A 13418-nucleotide genomic window follows, 5' to 3' on the forward strand; every position below is an offset into this window, starting at 1 on the left:
CTGAATCAGATCATATCAAGCAAGCTACGTTATCGGTCGATAGCTGAGGATGCAGAGAGGCTAGATCATCCACCAGTCACTCGAGCCAATTGAAGAAGAAAGGCACATAGGAATGCTGTTCAGGCCAGATTAACTGTTAGAGAGTCAAGGTGGAATCACATTGGAGTGAGGCTGGCGAAGCCAAGTGTGGCCGTGCACAATATGTGTCAAGGGGGCGGGGATGACGTCTCCAAGTGAATCAGCCCGTCACGACTCCCCAATTTGCTATCGTGTTTCTTTCCTAGCAGTGGATCTACCTAATGGAGAAAGCTCTATTGACCATGGCCAACGAAAGCGCATGAGCGCCCTGGTCTTAAGTTGTCTCGAGAATCCATGACCTTGAGTTTTTTAAACAAGAAAGCGTGTATCCGTCGATCTTTTTGGTCATTTCAGTCATTCCATTGCCAGGGACCCTATTGCGAGCGAGTCCCTTCTAAATCTTCATCAACTTGGCTTAATCGGTTTCCACAAACATCGACAATGGGGGCGGAGCGACAGTCTTCAATCAAGAATGACGCCCAACCAGGGCCTGTTCCTCAAGGTCAGACACGCCAACGAGAAGATAGGCCTTTGCAGCACCACTAAATTCGCTTCATAACAGCACCATGGGCCACCGCCAGACCGTCACCACGAGATCCTTCTCGGCGGCTCCCACAAGCAATTGCTCATCGCGGCGCAAAGCTTGATTGGCCCGAAAACACCATGGCCGCCTTCCGAGGTGCAGTCAAAGCTGGTGCTCATGCGATAGAAACCGATATTCATATCTCGGCCGATGGTGTTGCTGTGATATCACATGTAAGTCAGAGTACTAGGTTCGCTCTCCACCATGGCATGCTAATTACCTCCATCACGACTTGGCTTACTTGGCTTGGCTCGGCTCAGCTTACACTTGAGCAGGATGCATCCCTTAAACGCTGCTTTGGCATTGACGCTCGCATCGGAGAGTGCTCGTGGGAGTATCTCAGCACTTTACGCACAGTAGCCGAGCCTCATGAACCTATGCCGCGGCTCAAAGACTTTCTTCAATGGTTGGCTCAGCCGAAAATGCAAGACATTTGGGTGGTTTTAGATATCAAGGTCCGCTGCATCAGCTCAAGCATGTGCCATAAGACGGAAGCTAATGCGGACCTCCCAGCTAGATGATGACCCGGCAGAATTGATGGCTGCAATTGCGAGGGATCTAGACGGCGTCCAGGGACCTGTGCCATGGGATCAACGTATTATTTTGGGATGCTGGAATGTAAGCTGCATTGCCTAAGCTGACACCCTTAGCACAGTTTCTACACTTCCACATGGACGCTTTGATGATATTGCAGCTGACATGATTGAACAGGCATCATTCCTGCAGGCTGCGCGTAGTCGACTTCCAACTTATCCATTGGCCCATATCAGCACCTCCCTCTTATATTCGCACCACTTTCTGCGTGTACCTAACCTCGGCTTCAATCTCAACCACAAGACTCTCATCGGTCCATCAGGAAGACTCTTTTTACGCGAACTTCGACAGACTGACAAGCTTCTCATGACGTGGACAGTCAACGAACCTCGCCACATGGAATGGTGTATCCGTCAAAATCTGTGTCATCCACGGCGCCGCAATGGAAAGATCGAGGGGCCTGCCTTGATAGATGGTGTCATCACTGACAATCCTCGTTTGTACCTCGAGATGTGCGAAAAGTTTGAGAACGAGATGGATGGCAAGCTCACCAGACCAAAGCTAGCTCTGACTGAAAGGATAAGGAAGAAGGCAGAGATGGTAGCCGTCGTTATCCTGACGGAAACCTTGATGATGGCCTACCATGTTCTCAGAAGGATGCAGGGCAAGTTTGATTTTCTCCGAGACCGCCGGAGCTTGGATAAATAGTAGACGAAATATGATGAGTGATAGCAGAAAGGGATGCCACCAATGGCCTAGGTAACGGTTGACTTTGAATACAGCAACAAAACTTGGACAACTTACTGGCTTTGTGGGCTACGCCAGGCTTACATTTGGCCCAGATGCGCCCATCAACCTCGACAGCCTTGGGTGTTCATAATCAATATATGCGGTCATTCGTACCAGCACTGCCCTTGGAGGGCTAGCCATCACCATATGCTTACGTATTGACCACGACACAGGAACCGTTGGATCATCAGAATTATAGTGACTGTCTACCAAGGTCTACCTGGTCACAGATCCTTTTGGGCTCAAGTAGACTCTGTGTTGAGATATGTATGTAATCCGCCCTGCCCTGTCTCTTGATTCTAGCCGTAACGCACTGTGTAAAAGACCATAACAACCAAAACGCTGCTCATGATGCCCCGCCCCTGTCTTTGTGTTCCCCCTCAAATTTCAACGTCAATATCCAGGTCTAGCGACCCAATCACATCGTCATCCATCAGCGGCTTATGTATAGTAGGGATACCCTTCTCCTTGTGTTTCTCCTCCTGCAACTTTGCAAGATGAGGTAGTAGTTGGGATTTGGCGGCCGCCTTCGGTGTGCTAGTCCCAGGAGTGTTGGTTCCGCTGCCGTTGGCCGCTGGCTTTTGTTCCACTTTCTCGTTAGCGTCATAAACGAACTTGGCCTTGGTCCTAAGTCGTCTTGACATGTCACCTTGGTAGGTTTCACCACGTTTGAGGGCTGCCTCGATCTCCTTCGACTTCGCTTTCTCCTTCAACTGGGCCTTTCGTACAGCTTCCGCGTTCAAACGCCGGTTCTCTCGGTTACGCTCAGCCAGTCGATCTTGCTCAGTTTGGGCCTTGGGTACTTCGTTGTGCTTCGAGGAGCCCAGACTCGTCCTAAATGCTAAGCGCTGGGAACCAAGGTTGTCGAGCTCCTCCTGTAGCTCTTCGGCCTTATCGTGCTCGCCACGTTGTCTTGCTTCCTCAAGTAAGTGGGCTATGCGCTCTCGCTCGGAGGGGTCAAATCGCCTTTTCAGCTCTTTTATCCGTGCAAGTCGAGCCTTGATTTCCTCTGTGGTCCATGAATGATTAATCAAGCCGTTGATCTCATCAATTTTATCCATGAGGTAAGCCTTGCTTGGGAGTGTCACACCCTCATTATGGCATGTGACCTTGTACCGATTGAGCTCGTTCTGTGGCCCCAGTTCAGTATCAATCCAAGAAAGCAGTTTTACTTCAACATACCTCTGTGAACTTTCCGCTCGAGGCAGCGATGAAAGGAAACTCCTTGATTGCCTTACCGTGCGCCGCCTTGACATACTGATCTGTGACGAATGCACCGTTGGGCCCCTGAAGAGCATATGGGCGACTGGTCGTGAAGCCTGTGAAAAATGTCAGTCCTACTGCTGTACTGTGCTATTTGTTACAAACCTTTGATGGCTGCCATGCGATACTGCTCAATGCCACTTTCAGGATGCGGTCCAAGAGCAATACGTATATAACATCCAGTGATAGCCTGCTCGAATCCAGGAGTGAAACAGACCTGAGCGAACTCGTTTCGCCCCAATCGAACACGTTCATAATCGCGTAACTCAGCTGGCGGTTGATCGCGATTTTCGTCGGCATCGGGTGTTGGGGAGCGTCCGCGATTATAGTCATCGTCACTGTCCTCTGCCCCAGAGTTGCGTCTGCGTGGAGAGTAATTATCCTTTCGTCTCTCGAGATCCTCCCGTCGACGTGCTTTCTCTGCCTTGGCTTGGCGCAAAGAGTCCATCGCGGTCTCCCTCTTGCTCTCTGTGCGCGGCCGTGATGCTTTTCGATCGCCATCTTCCAGCTCCGCAGTTCCAGCACTGCGCTTCTTTTTGACCTGTTTGCGCTCCTCATTCTCCATATTGCTTACCATCTGACGGAGCAGCCGGTTCTGTCGCTGACGCTCTATGTCCGTCATACGCTCAGCAATAAGCTGTTCACGTTCAAGTTCTGGCAAGGCCATGATCTCTGCCTTTTCCTTCTGACTCTTGTATCGACCATCAATTGGGTAGGCTTCATCGTCGTCCTCTGCAGCCGCTGCTCGACCTCGCGATGGTTCGTCGTCGGAGTCAGATTCATCCATAGGAGCGGACTCAAGAGAGTTTGGCGTTCCTGGCGCAGACCTAAATCACAATGGGTCAGCATGCTGTAAGTGTATCGCAGTGATCTGGAGGAGCCGCAAACAGGAAGCGGATTAGGGGGCCAGGACAGTGTTCAAGCTCCAGATCATCATGCCGCCGATTTAAGAAACATCACTCACGCCTCGCCCTCCTCCTCAGAGTCATCGTTTCCTCGTCGCGACTTCTTTCCCGCCCCTTTCTTGGAACCACTTCTTTTCGCTGGAGGCGGCGATGGCGATCCGCCCCTGCTCTCGTTGCCAGAAGCTTCATCATCGGAATCCCCACCTGCGAGAGCGAGAAGCTCGTCGTCAACGTCAGACATGGCGACCTTGTGGTGAGCCAGTAACGACACAGAACGCAATGGCTTTAAAAGACAACAGTCGTATGCCCAGGCGCAACCGCGTTCTACGCGTATTAGGTGAACCCGGTGAGAATTTGGTGATAAGAAAGGGTCGAGGGAAATGCGTAATCGTGCGCGCGGGAGGGTTGAGCGATGAAAGAGGCGAAAGTGGATGGAAGAGAAGAGGATTGTGCGTAAAGCAGAAGTGCACAATCGCTTCTCCTTCAAGACTTGTTCTGAATTCGTGGTTTCCACCCAACACCTCATTGGCCAAGGTTATGTCATGCTGCTGCACGTGTGTGGCTGGTGCGACTGCCGGGGAAGCTTTAGTCCGCCCTCGGTGAGCGGACTGCTCACCGAGAATGTCCACGCCCATCATGCTCAACGTTCGATTTCGGGCCCGCCAACAATTGATGATTGACAAGTAGGCCAGGCTTTGTGTAACAATTATGTCTTTATCCAGAACTCTTGCCAGGCCTCTGCGCTCTCTTTTAGTGCGATCAACACCAAGTCTTTACAAGCCATGTGTTCGCACCATCGCCACGGCTCAAGCCTCAGTCTCAACGTCTGGGTCTCCCAAGAAACTCAAAGCACTCACCCAGGAGCAACGTGATTTTCTCGACTCAGCTGTAGGACTTCCGAGACGAATTCATTTTATTGGTGACTGATATTCTGGTAGCTTCGTGTCAATCAAGCTGGTGAACTCGCTGCAGTCCTCATTTATGCTGCCCAGTCACCCATCCTTCTCCGATCAAAGCCTCATCTCCGCAAGCTGATGACGCATATGTATGATCAAGAAGACGGTCACTTTAAGACCTTTAATGGCCTCATTCACAAGCATCGCATTCGCCCTACTGCCCTGTACCCTTTGTGGTCCGTCATGGCTACTGGCCTAGGTTGGTCTACTGCTATGCTCGGTTACGAAGCTGCTATGGCTTGTACCGAGGCTGTCGAGACAGAGATTGGTGGCCACTACAACGAACAAATTCGGACATTGTTGGAAATGATTACGCAGTGGGAAGCCGAGGGTTACGAAGTCGGCGAGGAGTTATCAGATCTTGTCAAGACCCTCAGAGTGATACGAGACGAAGAACTGGAGCATCTCGATCATGCTGTAGAGCATGATGCACAAAAGGCAGAACCTCACTGGCTTCTCACTGGCGTCATCCGCGCAGGCTGCCGAGGTGCTATCTGGGTAAGCGAAAAAGTTTGAAGCCTCAAATCAGATGTATTATAATTGTAATATAGGCCTACGCGAGGCTCCTTGGACAAACATGTATGAATAAGAACTAGGAGATAGAAAGAAACATGCGCGTGTGAGAGAGGATGAACGCGCTTGTCGAATGCTTCCCATGAATAAAGTGCAAAACTACGTGATCAAAACTCCTTGCCATGCCTTGTGCACGGTTAGAGTCAGAATACACCATCTCGAGGAGAGCAGGATCAAGGGCACGTTTAGTTACTTCATTTCGTTAGTATTCTGCCGTCCATTCGAAGAGCTGGACTTACTAAATTGCCAAGGGGGCGACGCCATCGACTTGGTAACCCCAGTTCCCGTTCTGCTCTTCTGTAAGGAGCCAATCATAAGGGAACTGCACGATATTGCCCTGGACCATATTTAAAAGCTCTTCAGCCTGCCCCCGTGATGGCATGTCATCGATACTAAAGCCGCGTCGGCTATTCTTAGTGGTTGCACGGCGTCTGCGCTTCACTGAGCCAAACTGCCCCGGTGGAGGGGCATTGGTATCTCTTGAGGATGGTTTCTCGAGCGTCGAAAAAGTAGTGCGCCTCTCTCTATCCTTGGTACCTGTCTGTGGGTCAAGGTATCTTCCACTGCTGCCTCCATCGAAGGCAGGGAATGGGGTATCTCCGGGCGAGTAGACTGGAGATGGTGCCTCTATGTGTTGATGTGCATCAGAACCATTCTCATTCTCCAGCCCAGTGGTAGGTCGTGATGATATAGCCTCACCATCTTTCATTGCTTGTTTTTCATCAGCATCGCGTTGGCTTTCGTCAGGAATGACGATTTTGATTCTATCCTCCTCATGGTGGCCAAGAGGGAGCTTCTCGGTCATTCTTCCGATTGCCTTCTCCGCTTCAGTTTCAATGGCCTTAGCCATCACCTCTGGTCCTGGTGCACTAACACCAGCACCACCCGCAGTGGATCCACGATGTCTCGAGGATGGAGGAAACTCCGAGTCTTCACCTCTGGATCGGCCACCTTCCATGCTTGCCCGGAACCTCTCGCCGTAGGTCGTGTACTCTCGATACTCTGCCCAAGTGCTCACTTCGGAATCCGGCATGCAGCGGAACACTCGGCGATAGAGCTTCGTGTTGTTTTGAGCAGCCCGGTTCCAAATTTCGTCAATAAAGTTGGGGTTGACTGGATCTACCATACAGTCTTTGTCAATGTGTGCTAAATGAATATCTGCGGCCATCGGATGGAAAACACCATTAACCGGTTTTCCCGTTTCAGGATCGATATGTAGTGGAGGGCCGCCAATGTCAGTATCGTCGCTTATCGGCAAAGACGGTAGCTGTGCGGGACGGGGCAGACCAAGTTGATCTGTAGTGCGACGGTTTAGAGCTGGCACAGGGGGGAGGCCGTCGTTGTGGTTTCCTGGGTCCAGATATCGATTATCGGGCTGAGGACTGTGTGGCTGTGTTTCCTTGGGTGATTGCAGTGTCCCCTTGCCTTCATTGCTTATATTGCTAACAAGGACTTCGCGACCATTGATGATAACAGAATCGCGGCCAGCATCAAGGCCAGATTTCTCGGCAGACTTCCAACGGTCAGGCCCATAACCGGTCACGTCCAGCTCATGCTTTACCTTATCCTCTGCTTGATTGATGACAGTACTATCCACTTCTGCGTTACTGTCGCTGCTGCTGCTGCTGCTGTCGTCTTCAACCTCAACAGCAGCATCTAGGTCATGGTTAATACTTGGAATACGTAGGTGATCGGGGCGTTTCGGTGAAAGCTTTGAGGAATCGGCAGGACCACCATTCTCTTCATTATATATATCCTCCATCTCCTTCTCGAAATCTTGACGGTCAAGCTCTGCCTGGCGCTCTTGCTCAAGTATTTCGTCAACGTCGAGGCCGAGATGTTCTCGCATCAGTCGGAGTCGGAGTGTGTGAGCAAAACGGCCAACCTGGTACGGTCTTCCAGCCATTGTCGAGTTGATCATGTCAGTATCTCGAACGATTGCAGCACACTCCGAGTCACGACTACCAAGCATTGATCGCTCATTAATGTTGGCGGAGCCGATAAGAGCCACGCGGTCATCAACGATAATTGTCTTGGCATGGATGTAGAGTTGCTCGGTGACAAGGACATCGTTACTCATGATTCCCCACTGACGAAGCGAGTAGAAGGCGATGTAGTCTTCCGGCTCAATGCCAGCGGCTCGAAGCCTGCCAAAGATGGACTGTTCACCTCTACAAATACTAGCGTACTGACACATCAAGATCAGGCGAACACTTGTACCCTCCTGTTCATCGACTGTATTTTGAAATCCAGGCATGAGGGGAATAACAATAACGCAACGCCAGTCTTCATCATTCTCGTGAGCCCGTATGATTCGTTCAACGAGAGCGTCGCCGATACGGTTCACGATTCTGGTGTTATATGCCTCAGTACTGGTAATGAAAAACTGGTTTTCCATATAGACAAAATGATCTGACTCCTCGATCATTTTGATGTATGCATTCTGAATACTGTGCTCAGTCTGCTCGATACCCAAAGACCAAGTGGTGGCAGATCGAAGAATTTGGACTTCGCAAGTGCCAGTTAAACCCAGCTCCTTCAACTCATCTACGTTAGCATCCGGCGGGGGGAGCAGGAAGGGCAATGGGCGTGTAGGCTTCCGTCCTCGGCGAAGGTAATTCCAACGCTGGACGAAGTGGCGCGTCAAGTCTCTTGCAGGCTGGCCCACAACTTGCATGGCAACATCATGCCAAGGCATGCGAGGTACTTTGCTTCGGTCGTACATTTCCTCATACGGCTCGTTGAGCCTGAAAAAGTCCTGCACTCGAGGATTTGAATAGTCCTTTCCAGGGAATAACTGGCAATGCTCTGCATCCTTAGGTGTCTCAGACATCTCAAATCCAGTTGGTTTGTCGTCGACGATAGGATGCTGAGGACTATCCCATCGTCCAAAGCACAAATCAATTCCTCCAACAAAGGCTACATCGTGATCCACGATGCAGATCTTCTCGTGGTGAGCGAAGAAGAACTGGTTCTTCTTGAATTGGTTGGGGGATCGTTGTACGAAGATGTTAGGGTGGAGGTTCAACAATGAAAACTTGGTATACTCGGAATCTATCGGAATGGCGGCTTCGACGTTTCGGTACACTATGACAAAGACTTTAACACCTTCTCTAGCTTTCTTCTGTAGCAGTCTATCCAGTCGCCATTTCTGGCTGATAGCCGCTGGTCTGCGCATGTACAGCTCGGGGCTCAGCCACCAATCGTGGATGTAAATGACATCGCGGGCCATATTGATAGCTCGAGAAACGTTCCACATATAGTCGCGGCCGTCGACGAGCCATTGGGCAAATACATGGTTTCGTACTGGAGAGAAACTGTCAAATCGTTTGTTCTGATACCAGGGAGTTTGCTTGAGCATCTGGTTGATGGAATCCTCAAACTGCTTCATCACGGATTGGTTGCGGGAGAAGAGGCGGACCTTGCGTTCAGATGAACGAAGGGTCATAGTATGATGTTTGTCAGGGGGTGCCTCCACAGTCAAATCGATCTCAGCCTTCTTCTCAGCGGAGCCAATCGCCTTGACCTTACTTCGCTTCGAGGAAATACTGAATTTCGAATCGACTAGGTACACATCAAAAATGTTCATGTTTTCGGGGGACTCTACGCAGACGATATAGCTCTGTCGTACGAGGAACCATTTCCGACTGTGTCGAGAGATGACCTTCGCTGGTGTCAAAGCACGGCGAAAGTCTAAACCCTTCGAAGGTTGGATATGAAGGTAACACTCCTTTCCATGGTAACTACCCTCGGCGGCGAGGCGAACGCCAAGGGCCGAGAGTTCGAGAAAGCGGCAGAGCCGGTTGCTGTCAGCTCTGAACATGAGCCATCTGATCATCTCAGACAGGTACTTTTCAAGAATACGCCGTTGCTTCTCAACATAACGTTGTCTCCGCGTTGCCATGTCCATAGCAGGCATTCCTGGACCCTCTGGGTTGGACATATCCCCAGGATCGGTAATGCCTGTGGATCTGCGCCTTGGGCCCATCCCCAGGAAATTGCGAGACTTCCTTCGTGGGAGGCCACCGGGATTTTCGGGGTCACTGAGAATGCCGTCTCCTGCTGCTTCAGTTGCTGTACCTTCGCCAGCTGTCTCTTCTTCTCCGCGAATACTGGCTTGATCTTCTTCATCGCTTTCTTCTCCCTTCTTGCGAGCACCGCGAAGATAAGGGAAGGCCGAGTATGGAAATTTGGGTTGCTTCGGCCGGCCACCCAAGTCCATGCGCCCGGGCATGTACTTTTCGTTGTTGATAGCAAACTTGTAACGCAAATGTAGATTGTAGATATCTCTAAGCGTTCGAGTTACAGTCCAACTCATTCTGCTCGGTCCACTTCCGTATTCCAGTTCTATAGTGAATAGCCAGTGTCGATCCTTGTCGTCATCCTCCATGGGGGAGCTATCGGTAATGCGAAGCTTGAGCTGCTCAAGAAGAACCGGGATTCTCTTATTCCCGTGTTCATCTCTTTGTATCATGCTAGCAAGCATAAGAACGGCGGGAGCACCAGCCCTTAGTTCGGCCATCAGCTCAGCCGATTTAAAATAGTCAAAACGATCTTCTTTCTTCTGTCGAAGGAGTTTTAGTGTGTTCTTGACTTGCTTCCACTTCTGAGCACCAAAAGTGGACGCACGTTCAGAAGTGAAGAAGGGGCGTCGAGGTGTCATAGCATCACCATCCGAAACCCCTCCACCACCAAAAACGGTGATTCGGCGGACATGACCTGTTCGTCGTCCAACCGCTCCAGGGCTTTCGACTTCATCAGTTTCCTCGCCATGGTGTCGCACAGCGGAAGTCATCCAAGAGTTTCCTCTACGGAAAGCCATGCCCAAGCGGTCTCTACCTTCGCCTTCAGAGACACCATAATCAGGGACAGTTGCATCGGGCATACTTGCACGGCGCTTGACCAACTGGTCGAAGCTATCCAACACATCGATGTCGCTCACAAAGCGGCGAGGCGTTCCAGGTGTAGAAGTGTTTGCCTTCTTTGTGCGGCGCATCCTTCTCTTCTGTTTCTTTTTCTTCGATTTGTCATCTCCGGGGCTGCCCTCATCGGCTGTTTCCTCGGCGTCAGCATCGGCGTCAGTGTCCTCCTCTGTCAAAGTGCCAGGGACTCCACGGCTCGGTCGCGTCGGAGAGTTGATGTTCGATTGAATGCCTTGACTCGAAGGTCCAGCCACAGTAGATGACTTTGGTGTCGACACGCCACCGTTGTTGGTGAGAGCCTTGAGTTTGGACATCAAGGAGGCACCACGAGATTTGCCCGGGGTTTCTGGCTCTTCCCATGAAGAGCCTCGCATGAATGTTGGAGGCGTATCAACGCCATCTGGGCGGGTGAACTGTATGCTCGGTCTCGAAGGCGCCTGACTATTGTCTTGTCCGTCACCGTCAACAACCAGGCCAAAGTCTCGGTCGCTAATGCCATGGTCCTTGAGCGACTTGGTTGAAGCTGGGGTGGATCTTGGTATAGCCGATGAAGGTGCCTTGCCCTGGCCCAAAGCCAATTCGTTTGAAGCTGGCTTCGTTTCTTTGGTCGAACCTGGAGGGTCTGACAAGGCTGTAATCTTGAGACCGACAGGAGGTAGGAGAGTATCGGAGGTTGATTTGGAAACAGGGGGGGCAGCAGGTTGGAGATTCGGGTTCTCTGGGGAAACTGAACGAGGACTGACGTCCATGGGCGAGACATCCCCGTCTGGTCGATGTTGCGTCATGACGAGTTGTCGCTCTTGATTCGAAGGTCTGGTGGCAGTCCTATCCTATACTACCTAATTGGCAAGGACAACTGGCAAGCTGGAAAAGGGTATTATGTGTTCAACTGTTGCAGCCACGTAAAACATGCTGAAAGGAACAGAAAATAATCAAACTTGGAAATGGCGATCTATATGCGGTCGTTCTTGTCACAAGCAAGCACAAAGTGTGTGGTTCGTAAAGGGGGGCCTTCAAGCGTCGCACGCACGTATGTTGGTCGCGCGGCGAAGGGTGGTGACGAACTAAACAAGCGGTCGATGAAGATGGATGAATGACGGAACAGCGGAGATGATTTTAGTACTGTAGTCGAGAAAAGGGTTTGCTGTACAGCGTTATCGTCGCCGTCACGAGACTTGTGTCGGACAATAAATATCGGGGTTCAAAGGGAGTTTGACATCCTTTAATCACGGTCCACGTACCAAATTTTTGGGAGACGACCAACCTAACCCTTGTCAAGTCAGTCGTGGATGGACGATCTGTCCAGGTTCCTCTCTGCGCATTCGAGATGGACAAGAATCGAGCTCCACTGAATTTCGAGTCTGCCCGGTTCAGCTTTAAACTAGAAACGGCATAGGCTCTAATTAGAGCATCCTTATTTGCACCTGCTGTGCGGAAAGGGCGACGGAACCCACCTGGATAATCCCCTAAGTTACTCAGGTACCTTAGTCCTAAGTTGCTAAGGTAGATGAGCGGTCATGGGTGGAAGCTACCTGCCAGACTAAGGTCCTGAAACCAACCCGTCCAAACGCCCGCAGCGCCTCCTACCCATCTCGACAAGATCCTCAAATAATGGGTGGGTTTCAGGGTGAAATGGCGATCAACATTGGATTGGTATACATAACTTTTCTGTAGCTGTGACTTCAACAGGATTTGTCATTATCTTATGGCCTCAGTGTAAATCATTTAACGATGTCTTGATCATGATAGTTCCAACGGCTTGTTCGGGCCTCTGGATACCCCATACTGGACCTAGGTCAGAGGAAATTAAGGTTGAAATTAATCGAATTACCTCTAAAAGTTGACTTAACCTTTTGACCCAAATACCTACATATACTATACTACCTTATGTATATGTATAGAAGGGAGTTATGTTCTTCTTGCCTCCGTCGCTCTACAAAGATGCGCGTAGAAGCAGACCAAGGTATTGACAGTACTACTCGTAAAATACTAAGCATACTTGATTGTCCTGGTGCTTCTACATGAATTACATCCATATTCTCATATCTCATCCTCTTTAACCAGGTTCATGTCCCACAGTTATGATTATCTCTTATTGCACAACCAAATCACCGTTATAACAACAGTTACCCTGGCACTGTTACCCGTTGTGATCAATTCCATCTCAAGTTCTCTGTTGGACCTATGATTTGGCCAATGGCAAGCTCAGTTTAATCTTACTATCTCCCAGCCACATAGTACAAGTTGACATAGATAATGTCCTCTGTCTTTGCCTACCTGAAGAATGAGCAACCGGAGTTGGCGAAGAATAAATCGCACTTGTTTCAACTGATGTAGGCCTACGGATGACGTTACGATCCTCGTTTCAGATGTCAGGCCGTTCATAAGTCGAAGTGACCAGCGCCTCAACCAACGCATAGGAGGAACAAAAGTAAAACATATGGCTTATTTCACCAAATTCAAAAGACGATCATTTCGGGTTCTCTTATTTTCTGCCTTCCACCCTCAATAATAGTATTGCTGACATTTCATCAGGCCTGAACTGCAAGCATTTCAACTCAACAGAGTTCTGTCAATACTATGAAGGTCACCCTATACAGTACGCTATGCTCCACTTGACAATCAACCAAATGTCTAGGCATTTATATTGCTAATTTAGATAACTGTTCTGTATCTTATATACACATTTACAAGTAACCTACGACAAACCACTGTGCTCTCAAAAGAAAGTGGCGTGTCTTATACTATTGCTCGTACGTTCTATTTTGTCTCACCTTAGTACGTTCCATAGCTTATACAAGTTCCGCAGCTTGCT

General features: G+C 50.0%; 4 protein-coding genes across 4 annotated transcripts; 2 read left to right on the plus strand and 2 right to left on the minus strand.

The window, feature by feature from the left end:
* Positions 1-741: 741 nt before the first annotated feature.
* Positions 742-1903, plus strand: FOBCDRAFT_240096 (PLC-like phosphodiesterase; the record flags this gene model as incomplete). Its single annotated transcript, XM_054704661.2, has 4 exons — positions 742-834; positions 922-1116; positions 1175-1279; positions 1373-1903. 4 exons carry the CDS (start codon positions 742-744, stop codon positions 1901-1903), a joined length of 924 nt encoding a protein of 307 aa, XP_054560636.2.
* Positions 1904-2364: 461 nt separating this feature from the next.
* FOBCDRAFT_136157 (uncharacterized protein) lies at positions 2365-4393 on the minus strand (the record flags this gene model as incomplete). The annotated part of the gene is made up of 4 exons (XM_031184371.2): positions 2365-3114; positions 3167-3303; positions 3353-4074; positions 4212-4393. The coding sequence occupies 4 exons, from the start codon at positions 4391-4393 to the stop codon at positions 2365-2367; spliced, it is 1791 nt and encodes a 596-aa protein (XP_031040013.1).
* A 320-nt stretch (positions 4394-4713) lies between these two features.
* FOBCDRAFT_319637 (ubiquinone biosynthesis protein COQ7-domain-containing protein) lies at positions 4714-5704 on the plus strand (the record flags this gene model as incomplete). Its single annotated transcript, XM_054704662.2, has 3 exons — positions 4714-5040; positions 5091-5606; positions 5660-5704. The coding sequence occupies exons 1-3, from the start codon at positions 4861-4863 to the stop codon at positions 5702-5704; spliced, it is 741 nt and encodes a 246-aa protein (XP_054560637.1). The 5' UTR covers positions 4714-4860.
* A 215-nt stretch (positions 5705-5919) lies between these two features.
* On the minus strand, positions 5920-11392 carry FOBCDRAFT_293369 (uncharacterized protein; the record flags this gene model as incomplete). Its single annotated transcript, XM_031184374.3, has 1 exon — positions 5920-11392. The coding sequence occupies exon 1, from the start codon at positions 11386-11388 to the stop codon at positions 5920-5922; it is 5469 nt and encodes a 1822-aa protein (XP_031040016.2). The 5' UTR covers positions 11389-11392.
* Positions 11393-13418: the final 2026 nt, after the last annotated feature.

This window comes from Fusarium oxysporum, chromosome V (genome assembly GCF_013085055.1).
Source record: "Fusarium oxysporum Fo47 chromosome V, complete sequence".
NCBI classification, from domain to species: domain Eukaryota; kingdom Fungi; phylum Ascomycota; class Sordariomycetes; order Hypocreales; family Nectriaceae; genus Fusarium; species Fusarium oxysporum.